This window comes from Pieris napi, chromosome 14 (assembly GCF_905475465.1).
Source record: "Pieris napi chromosome 14, ilPieNapi1.2, whole genome shotgun sequence".
NCBI lineage: Eukaryota > Metazoa > Arthropoda > Insecta > Lepidoptera > Pieridae > Pieris > Pieris napi.
Genome location: NC_062247.1, coordinates 6,265,273 through 6,286,240, shown reverse-complemented (window position 1 = coordinate 6,286,240; position 20,968 = coordinate 6,265,273). Strand labels below are relative to the sequence as shown.

Below are 20,968 nucleotides of genomic sequence, written 5' to 3'. Positions count from 1 at the left end.
CAACCGGAACATGTTGTTATACTGAATACGGAGCGTATTCATTCTAAGTAGTATACTTTATCATAATAGGATATGCTTCCTTAAATATTTTTTTTAAATAGGTAAACACTGGGTAAAACGAAAGCTACTACTGTTAAAGTATCAATAAGTCTCAAAATATAAACCTTGGGTGCTTCAGATTGTTGAACTGTCATCGTAGCTGCTGCAACGGAAACAGCGCTAGATGACATCACAGCCGAATGCCGGGATGATATCGACCCACTCAAAGGAGTGCTTGCTCCACTCTGTGAAGAAAATAATATGCTATAACGAAATCAAATAAAAGCGTTAAAGGTACACTGCCACAGGGACTAAATTATTTAATATTGTTTTAATTTTCTTTGTAGGTGAAGAAAATTGTAAATACAAATTATACGTATGTATTGGATTTGTATAATAAATAAAATAATGTAAAAAGTTGTATTATCAAAGTATAGAATCTTGAGAGATCAAGAGATCTTGGGCGATGGCGGAAATATAAAAAAAAAACAGAAGATTTAAAAAGGCAGTGTAAGCAAATTAAAGATCAGTATCTAGCCGAGGCGCGCGAATCTCAACCCTGATGTCGAGGGTTAAAACTTCAACTGTGCACAAATGGATTTTTTATTATGTGCGCTATAGCCGTTGCCCTTACAACTAATAAATGTGTGACCAAAACAAGAGACTGATCATGACCTATGGGAATTTGCCTAAAAGGAAAAAATATCAACTTGGGGGGGATTTAGTGCTTTTACTGGATTACTATTAGCTAGGTTATTTGAATTAAAAGCAAGCAAAGTTCTGTCATGTACTGATATGGGATCAATTAAAAAGTTTAAAGGAAAAGTTTTATTTTTCTAAATTTCGTGAGGATTGTCAACATGAGTAGGATAACAAGATTTAAGCCCAATATTGTTGTGTTTCTTTTTTATTAAGTCAACATTTTGAAAAAACAAATCACCGGTAACGTAGCTCTATCAGCCGGTGCTTCTCCTCCACCAGTACGAGCATCAGCTTCTGTATCATCTTCTTCAGTCTCCAAACCCACTGCCGGAGCACTTGTGCATACTTCGTGTGCTCTCAATGCTTCGACAAGCAGACAGCGTGCCTATAAACATATTTGCATTAGTTTGAACCATGACGAGCCCACGTAAATTATGAGTCCGATTATTGATATACGCAGAATACACCAGCAAAATGACATCTTACTTTATTATTGGATAATTGAGTCCGTTATTTTTTGTATAAAGTATCACAATTTCTTGATACTCATATACATATTTCTTTGTTATGGATTGTTCGCGATTATCTATTTAAGTATGTTTCCTCTAAAAAGACACAGATGTTAGAAGTTTAAATTTCTAAAGTATGTATATAGAATATTGAAGACAAAGCTTTGAATTTTATGGTGGATTGACATTTTAAACTGTTTTTGTACATTTTGATACTCATGTTGTACCTGTGTGATGTGTAAAGCCAATAGAATGAGAGATAATGCATGTTGAACAGCAACTGGTGGCTCCAAGGTTAATGCCGCAGCTGCGAGGGATGGTCGCGCACTTTGTGATTCTTCTATGTTATTTTCTTCAGCGTAAAGGCCTGGGAATATAAGCATGTATAGATAAACCCTTATAATTTGGATGGTTTTTAATCGGAATAACTTTTATTAGCATTGAGCATCGACCTCATAAGTATTAATATATATATTATTTTATTTTTTTTATAAACTTATATTTTAGTCACAAACACGTACATACTCTCAAAAGAGTAATAATCCAATTACGTAAATAATCATTAAATTCCTTCTAAAAGATTATTAGAGACAAAATGAACAAAAAGTAGTCTCATATTTGTTAATACTTTAGAATCTAAAGTTTAGATACAAGTACTACCTTCACATACGTAAATAAATCACGTATAAGATTGTATAAAAAATAATAGAACGAAAGATTTTTGGATATTTTTCTTAGTATCAAGTATGCTCACGGAGCCCGGTCAAGTTTTAGATAAAAATATATTGTCACAATTACTACTGACTTTGTGAATTACGGTAAAATCATAACTATATTGATTCATGAGTAGTGCTTACCAAGGCTATGAGCTCCAAGTGGATCTTTCAGAGATGGGAACGGCAATGGAGCAACATGGGGCGTAGTAACATCCGCTTGTAAGGGAGGACGAATCGCCCAAGCGGCAGAATGCGAGGAGCCAGCAGCTGCCCTTTGAACACCTTCGACTCCCGCTACTAAAGCCGGTCGACGGTTCACACAAGTTGTACCGTTACCTTGTTGACCGTGATCGTTATCGCCCCACGCCCATACCTGTAATAAAGCATACTTCCCTTTAAGAAATTAATAAGAAAAGCAGAACGTACTTAATCAATAACTAGAGAGATGTAAATAATCAAACTACATCTAAGAACTGATAGTTTTATACGGATGCGTAAAATCTTAATGAATTACATAAAACAAGTTTTATTATTATACCAGATACCAATTCGCAATCGAAAAGCATAAATAAAAATACTTGTTCATTTTAAAGGTATCTTTAATTATGAAACACTAAAACACTCTCGAATTAAGTATATATTATTTAATATTTCAAGGACATAAGGACCATTTCGTAGTTGAACCAAATTGGTAGACAACACCTCAACTATCAAGATAAGTTCACAGGCGAAGGAATAATTACGTAGACTTATACAAATACAAGTTGAATTGGAATGACCTTCAGAAATTTTAAATTTGGTTAAAAATATTCTAACCTGATTATCACTAGTAACAGCCAGACAATGTAGCGCCCCAACGGCTACGTGTATGACCCGTTTGCCTCGTAACGCCTCTACTAGCGTTGGGCGACGGACGTGTGCGTCACACCCATGACCCAAACGGAAATAATCACCTTTGCCCCATGTCCAAACCTAAAAAAAAAAATAATAGCAAAAAGGACTTATATTTCTTCTTATTTTATTTATGAAAACATTGGCTATTTACAAGGAGCAATGAAGTAAGCACTATTATACAAATTGATAAATAATACCTATTTAATAGTTTAAATTAACCACTCCTCGGGGTCACATTTAAATCGTGGGATGCACGCATATGCATAGCTCCATATTGACAATTTGAAAATAGAATAACTTATTTATGTTTTGCTTGCTAAATACGGTTACATATTACATCATTAAACGAATCGACGATGACATAAATGCTTGTAAATAATATGTCTTCGCCTGTCTGATCCTAATAATGAATTCGAGTTTATTTTTATCACAGGCTGTCTTTTGACCGAAATATACGTGTAATGAAAGAATAATAATTAACACGTAAAAATCTAGACGTTTTTCTTAGTGTTTAATGGCATAGTACAAAGTTATGAATGTTAAATTTGACTTTTTAAGCAAATTCATAAAAGCGTAAAAGATAGTAATTTGTATAGATTCTAATGTTATTAATGCCCATTTCTGCATTAATAATATTAGCCACAAAAAGCAATTAAAAAAGTCTCGGAATTTTCTCACCTCTCCATCACGTGTCAACGCCAAGCTGAACTGAGCGCCACACTCCACTTGAACGACATCTAGTGTATTTAATCTTTCAACATTCATCGGTACAGCGCAACCATCTGAGCCACCACGACCTAGAGAAGACGTACAATTTTTTTACACAAAATTAAATATTAAGGTAGAATAAGACAAGAATATAACACAGAATGACTTACGAAAATAATAGAAAATAGACAGGTTTCTAGTCTCAGTAGGTACTGAATAAAGAGAACGTATACAAAATATTCTAAAAAATCTGCCGGTGACATTGATTAATTTTATAAATTGCACATGTAAATATATAAATACAAGATAGTCATTACAATAATAGTATAAAACATAGCACGAATTGTAAACAAACATACTTGCAAAATGCCAATCTCTACTGAATTGATTTTAAAAAGGTTTATGTATAATTTAATATTGTCACCGTGACACCGCACGCTGTAAAGCACGCGAAACGTAGGATTTTTTTTTAATGTAAAATAATTATAAGTTTATAATAAATACATAACTTCAAACCAGTAAAAAAGTGTTTTCTTTAATTTAATATTACCTAATTTTCCAAAATCACCATCACCCCATGAGAACACCTTTCCACACGCAGTGAGCGCTAACGTTTGTGCGTCACGTGATCCACACGCCACTTGGATCACTCTGAAACCAGCTAGCGCCTCCACCTAAATATTAAATAATTATTTTATATTTTATATATTATTTGGAAATCCTACACTTTTATAACAGTAAGTCCTTATTAAATTGAGACTGTATATAAATAGTAGTATATAAAAAATTGCTAGGAAACCGGCACGTCTAATACTCAAGGTCAAGTAAAATCCACGTCATCGAGAAAATTCTACGATGTATGTCAGGCACAGAAGGCATGCAAAAATTATCTATAAAACATAAGTTTGTAGCCAACATTCATAAAGAAGAAGTTATTATTACCATTTTAGGCGACAGCTGCGTATTATCCTCCCCGTGTCCCAATCTTCCATATTCTCCCATGCCCCATGTATACAAATGCCCTCGTGCTGTTACACACGCGCTGTGAGCGGATCCGCACGCAATGTTTACGACCCGTTCGCCCGCCAGAGATTCTATTAGTCGAGGAGATTCTAAAGTTAAACGGTTCCCGTGACCCAACTTGCCATCTTCTCCTTCACCCCAGGAGTACACCTAGAGTAAAAAAAAATTTAATCATGATATAGTACAACAATAACTAACAAAAAGTTTTAGATCCACATCACAAAAGCTGACCTTGAATGATTTGATTGCCAATTTTGAGGTCAACGTTAAATTGCTTTGTTATAACTTTGTATTCTAGGGAATAACAATGGGGATTTTAATGTTTTGTGTGTTTAAGGGTCTGTTTCACAATGTATGGATAAAGTACCAAATAGCTATGCAACACATTAATTATTTAGAAGATAAATTGTGCTATTTGACATTCATCGGACTCATAACTTATGATGTGACGAATAGCGCTATATGACAGTCGTGAAACGCAACAATAGTGTTTATCCTACCAATAAGTAATAAATAACTAATTTGGAACTTATGTAGAACTTATCCGTACATTGTGAAACAGACCCTTAGAGTTACAATTCTCAAAACTATGAAGTATTGTTGTATCGTATATGTATAAGATATTATACATTATTGCGGTTTTTACCAATATCTAGAATGATCGATGAGCAAGGTGTTGATATATAATTTTTCAAAAGGGTCGCGAGTCACTCGCTAGTAACAAATATAGAACAACAAGTTGGAAATGGAAAACGTCCCAACACAGATTTTACAGAATAAAACGGACAATGGATATTTGAATATTAAAAATAGTCGATATACCTTCCCATCAGCAGTGAGTGCCAAAGCGTGTTTTCCACCAGAGTGTACCGCAACTCGCCTTACAAGTACGTGTGAGAGGTATGGATTTGCTCGAGGCGTAGATACATTGTTACTATGCCCCAAACCCAGCCGTCCATTAGTCCCTTCTCCGCATACAAATAGCTAGAAAACGATAATAATAATAAAATAATAAACGATAAAAAATATTATAAAATGTAGTGTTAAACTTGTTTATTAAGCTTTAAAAGAGAAGTTGGTATAAAATTAAATTATTATTAAACACTAGCTGGCCTGGCGAACATCGTACCGCCTAACAGTCGATTCTTTATTTGTTTAAAATACTTATTCTGCTATTCGGGACACCGGTCTAGCTAGTAAGATAAAAAAAGAAAATTGATAAGACAACAAATACATTATGTCAAAAAATAAAAATTTACCTTCCCGGAACCCCTCCACTAACACTTGAACTTTATGCTATGGTATTAAAGTTCAAATTCACTTTTAAGTATTATTACGAATATTTTGTATGGGAATATAGAAAAGTGTTGTTTTTAGACTGATTCACTCAATTTTATTTTAATTTTTCTCCGTAAGAACAATGTTCGTACTTCAAGGTATATTATATAAAAAAATCAGACAAATCGGTCAAACCGTTTCATGTATGGTCGTGACAACGGAAAACGGGTTTCATTTTTATATATATATAGATAATATGCATAATGTTAAATTGTATTTCAACCAAAAATTTATAAATAATAAGTAAAACACGTTTTAACTATTCCAAGTAGTGTTGTAAATAAAGGTACTGCAGTATATATATACAGTAAAAAATGTATTTACCTTTCCATCGTGTGACACAATGAATAATGTCTTCGAGCCACCGGCAATGTGTACCGGCCGTAAAGCACTAAGCCCCGGTGAGAATATCGGTACTTTCACTTTTGAACCCTTTACTCCTCCTAACTGGTCTTTATCGTTGAGTCCCCATACGTATACCTAATTAAAAAAAAGTTTTTTGTTTTTTCAATCTAGATTAAAAATATCTAGTAAAATAGTATTTTGCGGTTGACATGACTCAAACTAATCGAATACATATAGAAATATTTACGTGTTATAAGTTAAGGATAACTCTGACTAGCGAGTTATTTTTTTTGTCTAGGGCCTCAAAATCGCACATATTGCAGGAACCATTAACCATAAAAGATAAGTTATTTTTTTGGGACAAAAACATTCCATAAATAAGTATATACCCACAAACTATGGTATTTCTATTGGCAAAGAATTTACGTAGTTTCTGGTTCACTTACTTTTGGACAGTCCGGTTGTACAGATGGTACGTTATTATCAGTGGGTAAGACACCTGTAGGCGGATCTTTCTCCATCCAATCCTCGGCAATAAAGTTCATACTCTGAAATGTTGTTAGTAAAAAGATTCAATGTTTTATTTAAATTCTATGTAAAAACTGGTGTGTACCGCAGAATTGAATTATTTTACAGTATACTTCAACATCATCAAATCCAAGCTTAAATAGTAGAATTTGTCACATAGAGTTTTGCGATATAAAACTGGCCTTATTATCACTAAATATCGGGTAAAACAGTATCGGTGTACGACCCAAGACTGTACATTATTCTCACTCAGGCTTTCTTACTTTTAGAAGCATGACGATTTCCTAAATCGTCGACATTACGTCCTAAGTTACGACCCGAGAGTATAGCCAGGCACTCTCTTCAACTGTTACATTACATTCATTCGTTTCATAGCAAATAACATTTCATTATTTCGCTTATATTCTATTCTTGTACGCGAGTGGTTAATATAGAGTAAAAATAAAATCTCTATTATTTAAAGCACCCCGATGACCCAAGAACCGTACAATCGGGTTATATTTTGATCCTTCATACAATGTTTCTTAAATTGTACGTACTTTTATAAAAGAAAAGTATAATGCTACTTACAGACAATATATCGGTGTAAAGTGGATTCGGTCTAAATCCAGTAATGTAAAGACCATAGACTCGACAATCAGCATTTACGTTGCGATTTTGTTTTATCCCAATTTCGATGCATGGATAACACTGTAATTATAATATTTGATTTAAAAAAAAATTAAACTTGTTTTGTTTAATAATAGCACAAAGTTTTGGTTTAACTCTTAATGGAATCTCTCAACATATAAATGTTCTCGTTGGAGTCTGTTTAAAAAAATATAGTAAAACATGTAAAAAAAACAATTATCTAAAATATTAAGAGCACATTTTCACACACATTCTTTCAGAATTCTTAAATATGGTTTCTATAATAACCTGCTTGCAGTCCGATAGTAACTGAATCTGAGCTAAATGCGTAGGCGGTCTATCTCTTGATGGCGGCGCAGGCGCACAAGGCACTGCTGCAAGTGGCGCTAATGCGGAGTCTTCGAAGCTCGAACCCGCCCGAACTGATAACGCTGAGGGAGCGTGCACACCACCAGCCACGCCCAACCCTAATCGACGTATACGTACGCCACTGCGCATTTCGATGCGAATCCAATGCTGAAAAGTTTTTAGTTGAAAATTGTACTTTGTATCTATTATTTTTTCTTCAAACAAAGAATATCTTAAAGTTACTTAATATTTATTTAAAAACAAGTAAAAACATTAAAGTGTTTCGTGATTGTGCCAATAAAGAATCATTAAAATGTGATTTAAAGCAGAATCGTAAGTAATGTTTGTCAAAGTAATACAGTAAAGATTACAGTAGAGACTGTTACCATATTTAAACAAACCAAAGAATTTTAGTTCCAAGGTTCTTTTCTGGACTATTAAGAAAATAGTTACCTGTCCAGTGCCAGTAGAGCTCTGCCAATAGGTGTGCGGCTGCGAGTCTAATAAGCGACGCGCACCTGCACCTGAACGACAAGATGAAACTCGCGCCGCTCGTACGGCCCCACGCCAACCTACGGTAGTGCCACCAGCACTTTCACCCCATTCCGCTATATAAAAGAAATATATGAGCTTATATGGATTGAAAATTTATGATATATAAAAATAGCTATTTCAGTATTCAAGACAGAATCTTTGGCAGGCATCTCATAAGGCCGGAAAATATGAATCGTTGCAAAAAAATTGATTTGTCTTTAGAAAAAAAACTATCGCAATCTATTTTTTGGAAAACAAATCTATAGATTGACATTACCGTTTGAATTTAATGAAACAGAAGTTAAATAAACTTGAAACTGCAGATTTCATTATTGTTTTATAATGAAAGGATTTAATTAAAAGAAAACACTTACATTGATCCGTCACTAATTCCATTTCACTGACTTGACCAGTCCAGCCAGGTTGTTGAGGAAAATCAACTGTTAAGTCTCGACCATTACTGGATATAGCTGTTTATGTAAGATAATAAAAACGGTTATTTACTTATTTACATCAACTATTAAAAAAATCACAATATAAATAACTTTTTGCTAGTCTTACGCCTAGTGAAATCAATGTCAACGTAGATATCAAATAAATCCAGGTGCTGACGTGGATTATAACAAAACTTACTTATTTTTTCATTATTAATAAAGTCTTAAGTTTTAGAAACTTATTAGCTACTCAATATACACTTAAACAGAATATTTAATATTACATTTATGCTTTTAAGAAATCTATTATACAGTAAAAATATTCAGTAAAAATATTACGAGCGAGATCTATTTAGTGGTATCTACATTAATAGCAAGGATAAATAAATATAATTACTTTGACGTCTATTTTTGAACTGCGTAGTAACACAAACATACCTGTAACAGTGCCGACACTGGAGTGATCAATACACCCCCACTTATATCTTGGTTGCGTGACAGCTGAACGTACGCGTACGCGATCGCCTGCGGTAAACGGCGGTGCGCCCGATACTACTTCTGCGTTAAGCGCTCGAATACCCGAAACTCGACCTAGGCCACGCCATTCGATCTAAAATAATTTATTTATTATTATTTTTTAAACAGACATTTGCATAGAATATTGAAATAATAAATTACATAGAAAATAAGTTTAGAATTTATCAACTTACATGTAGATACACGTTTTGCTTAATATCGCGTTCAACCTTTTGCACTTGTCCCACATCACCCAACGCGATCTAGATAGAAGACATACTTATTAAATAAATATTTAAATGATTTATAGTATAAATTAATACGTTTATTGGTAAACTTTACACTTGAATTACTTTCAATGGAGTATTGAAGTATGGCCGCATAATATTTTTTATGCGTACATGTATATAGGTAGAAGTTATTTGTGAAGAAATATCCTTATAATAAAATGCTTTAATTATTGATATAAAAGTAATACAATATTAATATCTATTGTCTACTAATATCAATATTAATATACAGGGTGGCCAAAAAGTCGTGGATCAAACGCAAATAGGGGATAGATAAGGTCATCAGCGGCAAAAAATTGTTCTACGGGAGGTCTCTAAGGTCAACCCCTGCAGAGTTATGATTTATTTTGGTTTTTATATGAAAATTGACATTTTTTTAATAATTCTTCTTAAAATTCGAAAATATCTACATTCTGTATCTTTCTCATAATATCCACTAGATTGGTACTGATGAGTTCTTGCGTTAGACATACTATTTATAGTTGTTTATTGAGTGTATTCAGGATAATATTCGGTGATACGATATAAAAAAATTTCAAATCATAAATATAATTTTTTTACCGCTGATGACCTCATCTATCCCCGTTTGCGTTTGATCCACGACTTTTTGGCCACCCTGTATAATATAATTCACTTACATTTTCAAAGGCCTTGCAACACCGTACAGTCATTCCGGGTGTTATAATATCTGATAAGTACTGAGCGTATTCATCCTCAGACGCAAAGCAACTTCTCCAACGGTATGGCGTCTGTTTCTTCTCTTTTGACTGAGATTTCGATTCAAAGACTGAGTCGTCCATACCTTGCTGTGGTAGTTCTAAGAGGTATGCTACTAATGCTTCGACGGATGGTAGACTTGTGCCACCTATAAAAAAATTAAATACTTTATGATTACAATCCGATATAACTTATAGCTGGCATTATAAACTTCAAAGTAGAGACGATTACTGTGAAGTGAGTATTGGCAACCTTTGACAGAGGATCAATCTCGAGCGAGTCGATTGCGCCCTTGTTTAAAAAAAAAAAAAAGTATTTCGTTACAGAACAAACGTAAAATTGTGTTTTTCTTTGTAGCATTCTTTACTTTTGTATGTGTGGGAGTTCACATTAACATAAGGTAAGAATCAGGTACGGAGACGTACTACTATGGCATCAGATATAATTTTAGAAGAAAAGCACTGACCCAGTGTCTGTATGGCTGAGTACACTGCATGTCTGGAGAATCCCATCTCTATGACTTGTTGGACTTGTGAAGAATTAGCCCACGTATTGAGGTCTTTTCGAGCTGTAACATTAAATTTAATTTTGTTTGTTGTACCCAAACAAAGTAGTACTAAAAATATGTCCTTTTAAAAAATATTTTTGTAGTTATACTTCTTTAGGCGCGTTATGAAAAATTTATGAGAGTGAAATTTTACGATGCGCGCGCACCGTGACATAAAATTAACAGATTGAAGTTGCCCACGGAAGATGCTACGGCATTGGACATTATTTAAAAACAACATTCGAATAATAATAGAATTTATGTTACACTTAATGTAAGAGAATAATAATAAATATTTATTTATTTAATTTTTCAAACGTAAACTGAACTTTATTGACTATAATGACTCCTTTTCCAGTCTTTGATTATTTAACTGTAATTAATTATTTGCATGCAATCAAAAACTATTTTTAATAATGCCAAAGAAGTATAACTTCTTACGCGCGTACATAAAGTACACGCACCCTTTTCTTTACTTACATAGTGACGCTGTACTCGTAGAAGGACCCGCAGATATTTGCATTATGTTACTTTTGTCTATTAAAGGAATTTCTGGAGGAGATTCAAAATCTTTTTCGTCACCTGAGAATTATGAATAACAATTAAATACGAAAATGGAATTAAATTACACCTACCGATTAAAGCAGTGTTGGTCTTAGGATGCGACTCTCATTCGCATATTCGAAGACTCCGTCTACGTGCGCATATAACACTCGCTTGTACGGTAAAGGGAAACGTCGTGAGGAAACCGGCATACTATAGACCCAAATAATTGATGGCGTGTGTCAGGCACAGAATGCTGATCACCTACTTGTTCATTACATACAAACAAACATATGACCATGAAATGTTAACCTTCTCAGTAACTATGTTGGATACCCTCAGTACTACCCTGCCGGTAGTCTAATATTATTGTACCCAGTTGAAAAACATTTAAGCCTGATTTGATAACATCTAAAGCTTAGGTTTCCTAGAAAAGCGGTGCCGTTATCCAACGACCGTAACGTTGGGTGACGTCACCCATGCGTTGTCTATAAATAAACATCGGAGTAGGTTTTCTAGAGAACGATGAGTGTCACCGTAACGTCAAATAGTGGTGCTGTCATTTGCATGACGGCCGTCATAGCGGTGATAAACATTAGTTCAACGTTTTTCGCGTGTAGCGGTGCCCATATTTAATAATACCATGAGTGGAAACGTGGCTTGGACGAGCGAAAATGATGTTTTTTTTGCATTATGTTAAAAAGTAAAGACGGCCGTTAGTTAACGGCACCGCTTTTCTATGAAACCTAAGCTTTACTGACATATCTATAAAGAAGACATTACTTTATTTATAGGCAGAAGCGACGCAGTAATCGTTGTCGCCGAAAGCACACATACAAAGTTGTATGAAACTAAATTGTTAAATTAGAGTTTATTTTTGAAGTAAGGACATAAAAGTTTTTGTCTCTACTACTACATATGAAATAAATAACTCATAAGAATGATTGCATTCCTTTTTCATTCATTGTATTTCAGTAAGTTTTTAGTAGTTTCTTTGTAGATTCAGTATAAAAAACTATTTCACTAGTTAATTCACTTGGAAGAAAGTAAGATTCATTTAAAGAATCGGCACTTTTCCCCCTTGATGAACTACTTGTGTTCTTTAAAATAAACGCAGAAATTTAGTTGTTCCCCGGCATATAACACTTCACAGTAAAGGTTTAATACTTACTAGATACATGTGCAGCCAGTTGTTGTGCTATAGCCAATGCGGCTACGCCGAGTTCTTTGGGTGTGTGTGACGCGGCTAAAGGACTAGGCCGAGTTGCTAGTGCTAGTAGACGACGTAGTAAAGTGCCTTCTGTGCCTAGCGAGTTTCCAGTTCTTTCTAAAGAACCTAAATAATTAAAAAATATATTATTATAACAATTAATTTTACTTAAAGGTCTTTACACTTAAAGGTTGAAAAGTATATTTTTGAATGCCCTTTATTCAGAAAACTAAAGGCAATTAGCTAAATTGGTCTTTTAAAAACCATGGTGATGCAGAGACACGTGAGCATTTTAATTAAACATTATTATGTATTTAAAGTTAGCTTTGAAAGCTTACAAGTATGTTTACGGAAGGAATAAAAATCTAATTTTAATTAAGCGCAATTTGATTCGAAATTTTTATCAACGGTGATAATTTAATACAGTAAAATTTATTTAGTTTTTTAAGAAAATAGTTATGAGTTTTAACCATCATCGCTATGTTACCTGTGGAGTTATCCGGAGGTTGCATTAATACATTTCGTAATCGAGTCCGCGTAGTCAGTAAGCCTCGTACGGCGGATAATGTGAGCAGTTCCATTTGCTGTCTTCTCAAACCATATACGTCAATATCCGCTAAATCATTCAAATGTGATTAGGTTAGTAGTTAAACTTGTTTACGATATCTAACACTGAAATTTCTTTACAAGAATCCCATTCAAAAAATAACATTTGTGATCTGTCAGATGTAGTGGCTTCCTTAAAATATTGAATAAAATGTATTAAGTATCGATACGGTACTGTAATTTTATTAGCAATAATATTATTCATAAAATAAATATTTTTTTTGTAAATTTCATATTTTATAGTTAAATAAAAGAATAATATGTTGCAGAAGTAATCATTGAATTCGATTCCACTTATCAACTCTAAAAAAACTTCACTGACGTAACATTGTAAGAACGTTCTTCAGAACAGACTAGGACTACTATAGAGACTTTTTTTTACTAGGCCCAAATGATTAAATTGCTTAGCTATATTTATTAATATTACCCGGCAAATGATGTGGATGCATCGGCGAAGCCTGTGGTCCAGCGCCCAATAACGCCGCACACACTCGTAGAGCACTTTCACCGCCAACTAGCGGGTGAGACAGTTTCTCACATTCTATACTTTGTACACTGTTTAGATCCGTCTAAAAATTTTATATGCGTATTAACAATTGATCGTTTGTTTCAAATAAATAAGTTTTTTTTAAATTTATTTATTGCACAGTGTTGGCCTAGTTGCTTTAGCCATCCTTATCCCTGAGATCTCCTAAACGCATGACGCGTTTGAATCACGGTTGTGCACCAATGGAATTTTCTTTCTAAGTGCGCAATTAGCACTTGCTCCTATGGTTAAGGCAGACAACGTGAGGAAACCTCAATTCCAAATCTTGATGACATGTGTCAGACACAGAAGGCTGTCTATTAAATAAAAATGATCGATGAAACGGATGCAATCCAAGGCCAAGATCCATTTAGGTTAATACCGTTAGTGGAGTAATATTATTCTTTTTATCAGGAAATGATGGATACATCACTACAGTAGAAACCGAAACAAAAGACAAAAATATAAACATCAAGATATTTTAACTTTATAAGATTAGTTATTTTCTAAAAGATAAATGTGAATTCTAATACCTTAGTAGTCGAATTATCATCGTGAACTAAAGTGATCTTAGCGCGTGTAGAAAGTTGTGTTATGACCGCATTACGCGGAGGGGATCCCGCACACACTCGCTGTCCTAAACGCAATCTCCATTCCATACCACCCACCACGCCCAAAGCACCAGCTGATAAGAAAATACATAAGGTATAAGAATTTAAATCAAGTCGTCAAGGATACAAAACAGAGTAACATCATTGGATACACGATACTAAAATATTCGATATTATGTTCATTCTTGACGCTATGATATTGACAAACTCACAGTAGTTAATACAATTTTTGAAGTGAAACTTCTTTAGGCGCATGAGTGTAAAATTTTTACGGATGAAACGCAATACTAATAATATTAGCGTCACGAAGTTGTATATCAATTTTGTTTAAGAAAAGGGATGAAGCGATTGAGACCGATTGAGAAAGAGTGATAAGGGCAAATTACCTTATATAAATTGTATTTTTAAGATTAAAATTTCGTAGAGAGAATTTTGAAATATAAGTATTTTATATTTTATGCAAAATAATTTATTGAAATCTCAAATTACTTTTTTATTAGATATTTGATAGCGTTATTACAATCATAAATATAAATATTACCTATCAAACAAGTATTGAGCGAGGGAGGAGCTGGTTTTAAAGTTTGGGCCAAATCTTGACTAGCATGTGGCCACCAATGCCAATCACTCGTTATCTGAAACAAAAATCCTTGAATCTATGAACATAATTATTATATATTAGGCACACTAAAACATTTACGCATTATAATACAGCATACATTTACATCAGTTGCAATTTAAATGTACGCACGACATATACAGGGACATAAAATGGAATTTAAAGAAAAATCACTTTTTGTGGTTAAAATTTTATACGGTGTCGGCACAATGGCTGCAGCATATTACGATTCAAGATATTTTGAGACTATCGCAAAATGATCAGACTCGCATGTACAACGCACAATTAACTTTACGTAAAAAATATAACTTGATCGAAATAAAAGATTTTTTTACGTTAAAACATAGAAAGAATGTACGTCGACACAAAACTTTTGGACAAATTTAATACCATTTGAGCAGCCATCTGCATTTTCTCCAAAAGCAGGCTTGTGATGGGGCCGTGCCACTGCTGTATTGTGTGTAGTTGCCTTAACAGATTTATTATAGCCGCACACGTTGCGCCCGTGTAACTAGATGTCGCAGGCGCACGCCATCTGTTATCTGCAAAGTAGTAGTAGTAATAATAATTTTTAAAAATTTCTGTGACGGATAAAACGCGAATTATTTTTTTACATCTATAATTTTTTTAAATAACTCGGCGTTTAGAGAACTTTAAATTCGAGGTCAGCGAAAGACACCCACTAATATTAGTAATCAAGCCAATTAAAATGTTGCCATCAGCTATTGCCACATAATAAAATTTTAACCGGTCATGGCATCCGGTCAATAATTAACCTTGGATATACCGAAAATCCAGCAGAATTAATACCAACTCACACGTATGCGACATTAATATTATTTGACAAAGAATTTTAAACACCAAAAAAAATGGTTTTTTTTTTAATAATTATTTTTGACAAAACAATACACTTACCGACTTCCTCCTCGTCCATATGCGCGGGCATCTGTGTGTAGTGTGAACTGAGCCTTAAGGCCGGATCAGCCGTATGAGTCTCTAGCCATAGACGACCAGCAAGTGCTATTAGTTGTGCGGAGACTGTACGACGCCATTCTATTGGACCATTATGTTCGGATAGCACACTACGAAGAAGCCATAAGGCTTGGATCTGCAATTAATATTGTTTTATTTTTACCACCATACGTTGAAGAGCTGTTGTCTATATGCGTCTATAAGCGATAGTGAAAATTACGACCATTTAATATCCCTTATGAATTTGTCGTAAAGACAGAACATAGAAATATTAATAAAAACAAACCTGCAAATATATCAAATCTTGTGTGATTGGTTTATCATTTGGTGATATAATGCTGTAGCACAATTCAAACCACGAGTCTGTACAGAGGGATATTCTCATTTCCAAAGTTTGTGCACTCGCTAGAAAGGAAAAAAAATTGGAAATCAATAAACTGCTAATTTTGATTTCTAAGAAATCCGAAAAGGAATAAGGAAGATGACAAACTTAGCTGGTAAGCACATTCAAGTACAGTGTAAACTCTTTATGAAGAATTTCAAGGGATTAAGCATTTTTATTCGTTATAGAGAGGTTCGTTATAGGGAAGAGTAAATGTATGGGTTAAACCCATTGATATACAAAAAAACCCAAGATGCAAACTCAACGTCTAAAAAACGTCCTCAAAAAATGAGCGCAACATTCTAAATTGTGCGCTCATTTCAAATAGTCTCGCGTCTAATAAGTGGAGTCGATGTTATTTATTTGTGCTTTTTTTCATAAATAAATTTTTGTACTTTTGAACTTTTTTGTGTGTAGTTTTTGACAAATATATTTACGCTATATAAAGTGTAGGTCAGGAGTTAGCCAATTTAACATTTTTTTTAATTTAAAGAAAAAACTTTTTAACCGGATTAAAGTTATGTATTATTATAAATTTACAACTATTTAACATCCAACACCTTTTGTCTTCAGTCACCGTGACCACGCACGCTGTAAAGCACCCGAAAAGTCGGATAAATTTAAAATTATGTTAAATAGTTGTAAATAAAAAAGTCATGTTCGACTCCACTCAATACCTTGTCCTACCGACCACGGTCGGTCGTAAAATTTTATTGCTTTAAGTACACTGCGTTGTAATAACAACTTTAAGCAATTCGCGTAAGGTTGATTTTGCAATAATATATGCTTGTAACATATACTGTTATAGACATACTGTTATAGAAAGGGACAGAAATAGTGTTTCGGGACACTTTCGAGCGTTACTTTTATTCGAGACTGTGCATCTTGGGTTTTTTGTATATCAATGGTTAAACCAAATAAATTTAACTGATTTTTGCGTTAGAGGAAGTTTATCCTTATAACAAATGATGTTATAATAAGTTTACACTGTATAATGAAATTAATAATATATTAATAACTTTTTAAGCAGACATTTTGGACATTCGCTGAATTAAAATCAGCCGACGGATAAGGTAACTTAAATGAGATATCACTTGTTGGCATGTAACACTTACCTCTCAACAAAGCCAATGAAGTATGCAAATGTCCAGCAAACGCAGTGGGTGGAGGTGACACATGCGCATGTGCGAGTGCCAGTAACCGCCTCTGCAGGGCAGCAACGTTTCGTCTAGCAGTAACGCTGTAACCGCCTACACCTCTTCTAGCTCCCACTCCCGCGCACATTGCACGTACTGCGCTAGTGCAAGCCGCACGTACTTCGCTCACTGGCCACCAGTCTTGAGTCATCTCCGCTATTTATATATAAATTATATAAACATATATTAATAAAATCAATGTTCATATTACTATATCCTGTCCAATGATTAAGCAGAAGACGTATATGGTCTTCAAAAATCTGTATAGAAAAAGAAAAGAACATAAATAAAGAAAAACATTAATTCTTTCTTCTTATTCTTTTCTACACAACTATGAACTCCTATCGTGCCATAAGCATGCGTAAGCTATATAAACATTAAACTAGCCTTTATTTATATTTTTATACGAGCACTGTTATTTAAGATTTTATTTTTAAAGCAATTTTCTGATGTAATAATAATAATTCAACGGCGCGACAACCCTACATGGGTCTCAGATTGCATCCGTTTCTTTAATAATTTTTATTTCATAGCTGATGCATATGCACGTGTCAGACAGAAAGCTGAGCAAGTGAGCCTTCTGTCTGACAAAAGTCGTCGTTTTTTTTTTGATTTCAGCCATGCCGGTTTCTTCACGATGTTTTCCTTCAACGTACGAGTGTAAAATGCGCACATAGACAGAAAGTCAATTAGTGCACAGCCCATCGACCTCAGGGACTCATCCCTCAGCTAGGTGATCTTCTTTGTAAAAAATCTTTACACCTATACTTAAACATTTTAAAATACAGAACTCAAATAGTTAAATCACTTACGCGACCCCTGCACGGTTTCATCCACAGAAGGTGGTGGAGAGGGAGAACGAGCCAGTTTGAGATCATACTTGCTCTCTTTCCCCATACGGTACGAATTGGTACCTCCAGCGTCCCACGCTACTCGCACCCACCCATCTTCACCCAATTCACCAATTACACGCCCTTCCCCACCCGGTACACCGTCCTAATAAATAAAAAACAGAATTGAATACTTAAATACTATAAGAGGTATTCAAAGCAGTTCAGAACAAGGACAAATGCCGTCAACCTTTTCTGAAGATGCTAAATAATATTGTTATGTCAAATTATGGAAATCAAAATCATATTAACCTGCTTTAAATATTATTACATTACAATAAATATTTATTTTAATCTATGCTCCAGATTTGTTTGAGTAAAATATTAGAGTCTGTGTGGAAAGAGAACCGTCGTCGTGGGATTTGAGGCAGCAGAGACCAATACATACAACATAACAACATAGGTAATGTTGTTATGTTGAAAACACTTTTACGTCTTTATAGTAGATTATGCTGTACAACCGGTAGGTTATGCTGTAAACCCGGTATGTTATGCTATAAAACCGTAAAATTATAATATAAAACCGTAAAATTGTACAATTAAACCGGTAGATTATACTATAAAACCGGTACATTATCCTATAAAACCGATAAATTATGCGATAAAACCGGATTATTAAGTATTAACCGGTAACATCCATTCATACCTAAAATATATTCACATTTTTAATATTAGTAGCATTAATTGTTATAACATTTTCAGACACCCGAATCCTATACTACTTCTTACACACTATTATGCATTGTTTATAATGAATAAACACATTTTTTATATTGGAAAAATTTTCGTCTTTTAACCGACTTCAAAAAATACCAAGGACGAGGCTTAGAATTCAACGTATTTTTTATTTATGGCTTTAATATTACCTGATCACCCCACTTCCAGTCTTTACCGCGAACCACTCGCGTCCCAATCTTCATTAAAGATGCTAGCTCTGGTCCAGAGAGTGAAGCACCTCTCGCTCTAGCCCCGAGTCTCTCATCCTCGTATATTATCAAGCAATCAGCTGGAAAATATTCTTTTTACTTACTTTTATTGTTAACCTACAAAGGTTTTGGAGAAACAAAAGGTAGCAAACAGTAGTAGTAGGTAGTAAAGCAGCCTTTTAGCATTATTTTAGTACACTGGCAACTCTAATACAAATAATAAACGGTTACTTACAACTTCCAGTAAAATTATATCATGTTTTGTTAAATTATATATATAATAGTAAACTTTACAGGGCAGCCATTTCAAAATAATATAACCATTTTAGTTTTTGACATAACTATTTTAATTCATATTCTGTTATTATGAAAATTAGCATACAAAAAAAAACAAAAGGGTTTTTTTTTTTAAACAAAATATAATAATAACATTAAATTACACAGTTTTCTAGAAAAATCACATGTTTCTATCAAAGCCGTCACTTTACCGACTGATTAATTTGAAATTTAAAACACATAGAATTTTAATTTTAATGTAGACGTAATATTTAGGCAATGTAGTATCCAAATATGATAAAAAGTGGATTTTGGATTTTTTTCAAATCCGACATTGTTCTACGATTATGACGTTATGTATACAGCCTTTATAGTGTACTAATAATGCGAATATTTTATAAATTCTGTTGTTGATACCTAAATCTTGCTACAACATTGGTATGTCTTTCCAGTGGTAACCAAAGAAAACATCAAAAGCGCTTAAAGAATACGTAAATTAATTAGATACGACTACCTCTTGATTTAGTTCCGTGGCAAATAAGCGATGCGTGCTGAGATGTGTCGCCTCCAATTTGCTTGAGCAAAGTAAGACAGGAACTAAGGGCTCCACTGTTAATTAGTTGTTCCAACTCTGGACCTTGACAACCCTCAATGAGGAGGGATAAGAGAATTATCAGGAACCTAAAATGTAATTAAAATATATTATACTAATTTTAAAGCACCTTTTATCCACGATAAAACAAATGAGTGTGATTATATTATATACACTGACGGACTCATAAACTGCATGAAACTTCAGGATTACTTTGAAATGATTTTTTTAATAAGTATGCAAACTTTTTAGATTAAATTATATACATATGGAGAGACTGGCCCTTAATCTTAAAAAAAAAACAATATTTAAAAAGAGAACTGCAGTAAAACAAATGAATATAGCCGGGAAAAGAAAATTCACTCGTAGTATCAGATTTGCGTGTTTTTTAAAATTGATTCTTATTGATTTTTTATTCTTTTGACAATTGAATTATTGTTACCAGCAGAATTGTTGGGTTAACTTTTTAACTCATCGAGAGTTTCTGAACCATAATTTGGATACTTCGCCCGAACAAGCTGCTCAAATCGGCAACAGCATTGGTGCGGGAGGGCTTGGATCAACGAACGATTGGTAGAAATTTAAATTTAAACCAGGCTACGGATTCTAGAATAAACAGAAGGTTTGTGGAGACAGGTTCTTACAAAAGGAGACGTGGTACAGGCAGAACTCGAGCAACCACCGGTTGTGATGACCGATATATTGTTACACTGTGAAATCGTTCCCTCACGTCAGTTAACTTCAAAACAGAGCTTAATGAAGTGCGTGGAGGAAACGTGCACGAACAATAAGAAGAAGGTT

At 34.0% G+C, this 20,968-nt stretch overlaps 1 protein-coding gene across 2 annotated transcripts in view; it reads right to left on the bottom strand.

The window, feature by feature from the left end:
* Window positions 1-20,968, bottom strand: part of LOC125055751 (probable E3 ubiquitin-protein ligase HERC2) — a 60,925-nt gene that overhangs the window by 24,516 nt on the left and 15,441 nt on the right. For both annotated transcript variants that reach the window (XM_047658309.1, XM_047658310.1), the window contains exons 33-64: window positions 20,090-20,256; window positions 19,240-19,379; window positions 18,296-18,479; window positions 17,403-17,639; window positions 16,192-16,310; window positions 15,849-16,041; window positions 15,324-15,475; window positions 14,856-14,949; window positions 14,237-14,388; window positions 13,605-13,746; window positions 13,059-13,187; window positions 12,533-12,697; window positions 11,299-11,400; window positions 10,738-10,839; window positions 10,193-10,419; window positions 9,459-9,527; window positions 9,187-9,358; window positions 8,689-8,784; window positions 8,234-8,388; window positions 7,721-7,948; window positions 7,373-7,492; window positions 6,721-6,822; window positions 6,254-6,409; window positions 5,414-5,575; window positions 4,511-4,741; window positions 4,119-4,242; window positions 3,539-3,657; window positions 2,783-2,938; window positions 2,108-2,339; window positions 1,478-1,617; window positions 980-1,126; window positions 165-284 (exon numbers count right to left, since the gene is read on the bottom strand). In XM_047658309.1, the coding sequence (XP_047514265.1) occupies window positions 165-284; window positions 980-1,126; window positions 1,478-1,617; window positions 2,108-2,339; window positions 2,783-2,938; window positions 3,539-3,657; window positions 4,119-4,242; window positions 4,511-4,741; window positions 5,414-5,575; window positions 6,254-6,409; window positions 6,721-6,822; window positions 7,373-7,492; window positions 7,721-7,948; window positions 8,234-8,388; window positions 8,689-8,784; window positions 9,187-9,358; window positions 9,459-9,527; window positions 10,193-10,419; window positions 10,738-10,839; window positions 11,299-11,400; window positions 12,533-12,697; window positions 13,059-13,187; window positions 13,605-13,746; window positions 14,237-14,388; window positions 14,856-14,949; window positions 15,324-15,475; window positions 15,849-16,041; window positions 16,192-16,310; window positions 17,403-17,639; window positions 18,296-18,479; window positions 19,240-19,379; window positions 20,090-20,256 (4,834 nt within the window). The remainder of the gene's footprint in view (window positions 1-164; window positions 285-979; window positions 1,127-1,477; window positions 1,618-2,107; window positions 2,340-2,782; window positions 2,939-3,538; window positions 3,658-4,118; window positions 4,243-4,510; window positions 4,742-5,413; window positions 5,576-6,253; window positions 6,410-6,720; window positions 6,823-7,372; window positions 7,493-7,720; window positions 7,949-8,233; window positions 8,389-8,688; window positions 8,785-9,186; window positions 9,359-9,458; window positions 9,528-10,192; window positions 10,420-10,737; window positions 10,840-11,298; window positions 11,401-12,532; window positions 12,698-13,058; window positions 13,188-13,604; window positions 13,747-14,236; window positions 14,389-14,855; window positions 14,950-15,323; window positions 15,476-15,848; window positions 16,042-16,191; window positions 16,311-17,402; window positions 17,640-18,295; window positions 18,480-19,239; window positions 19,380-20,089; window positions 20,257-20,968) is intronic.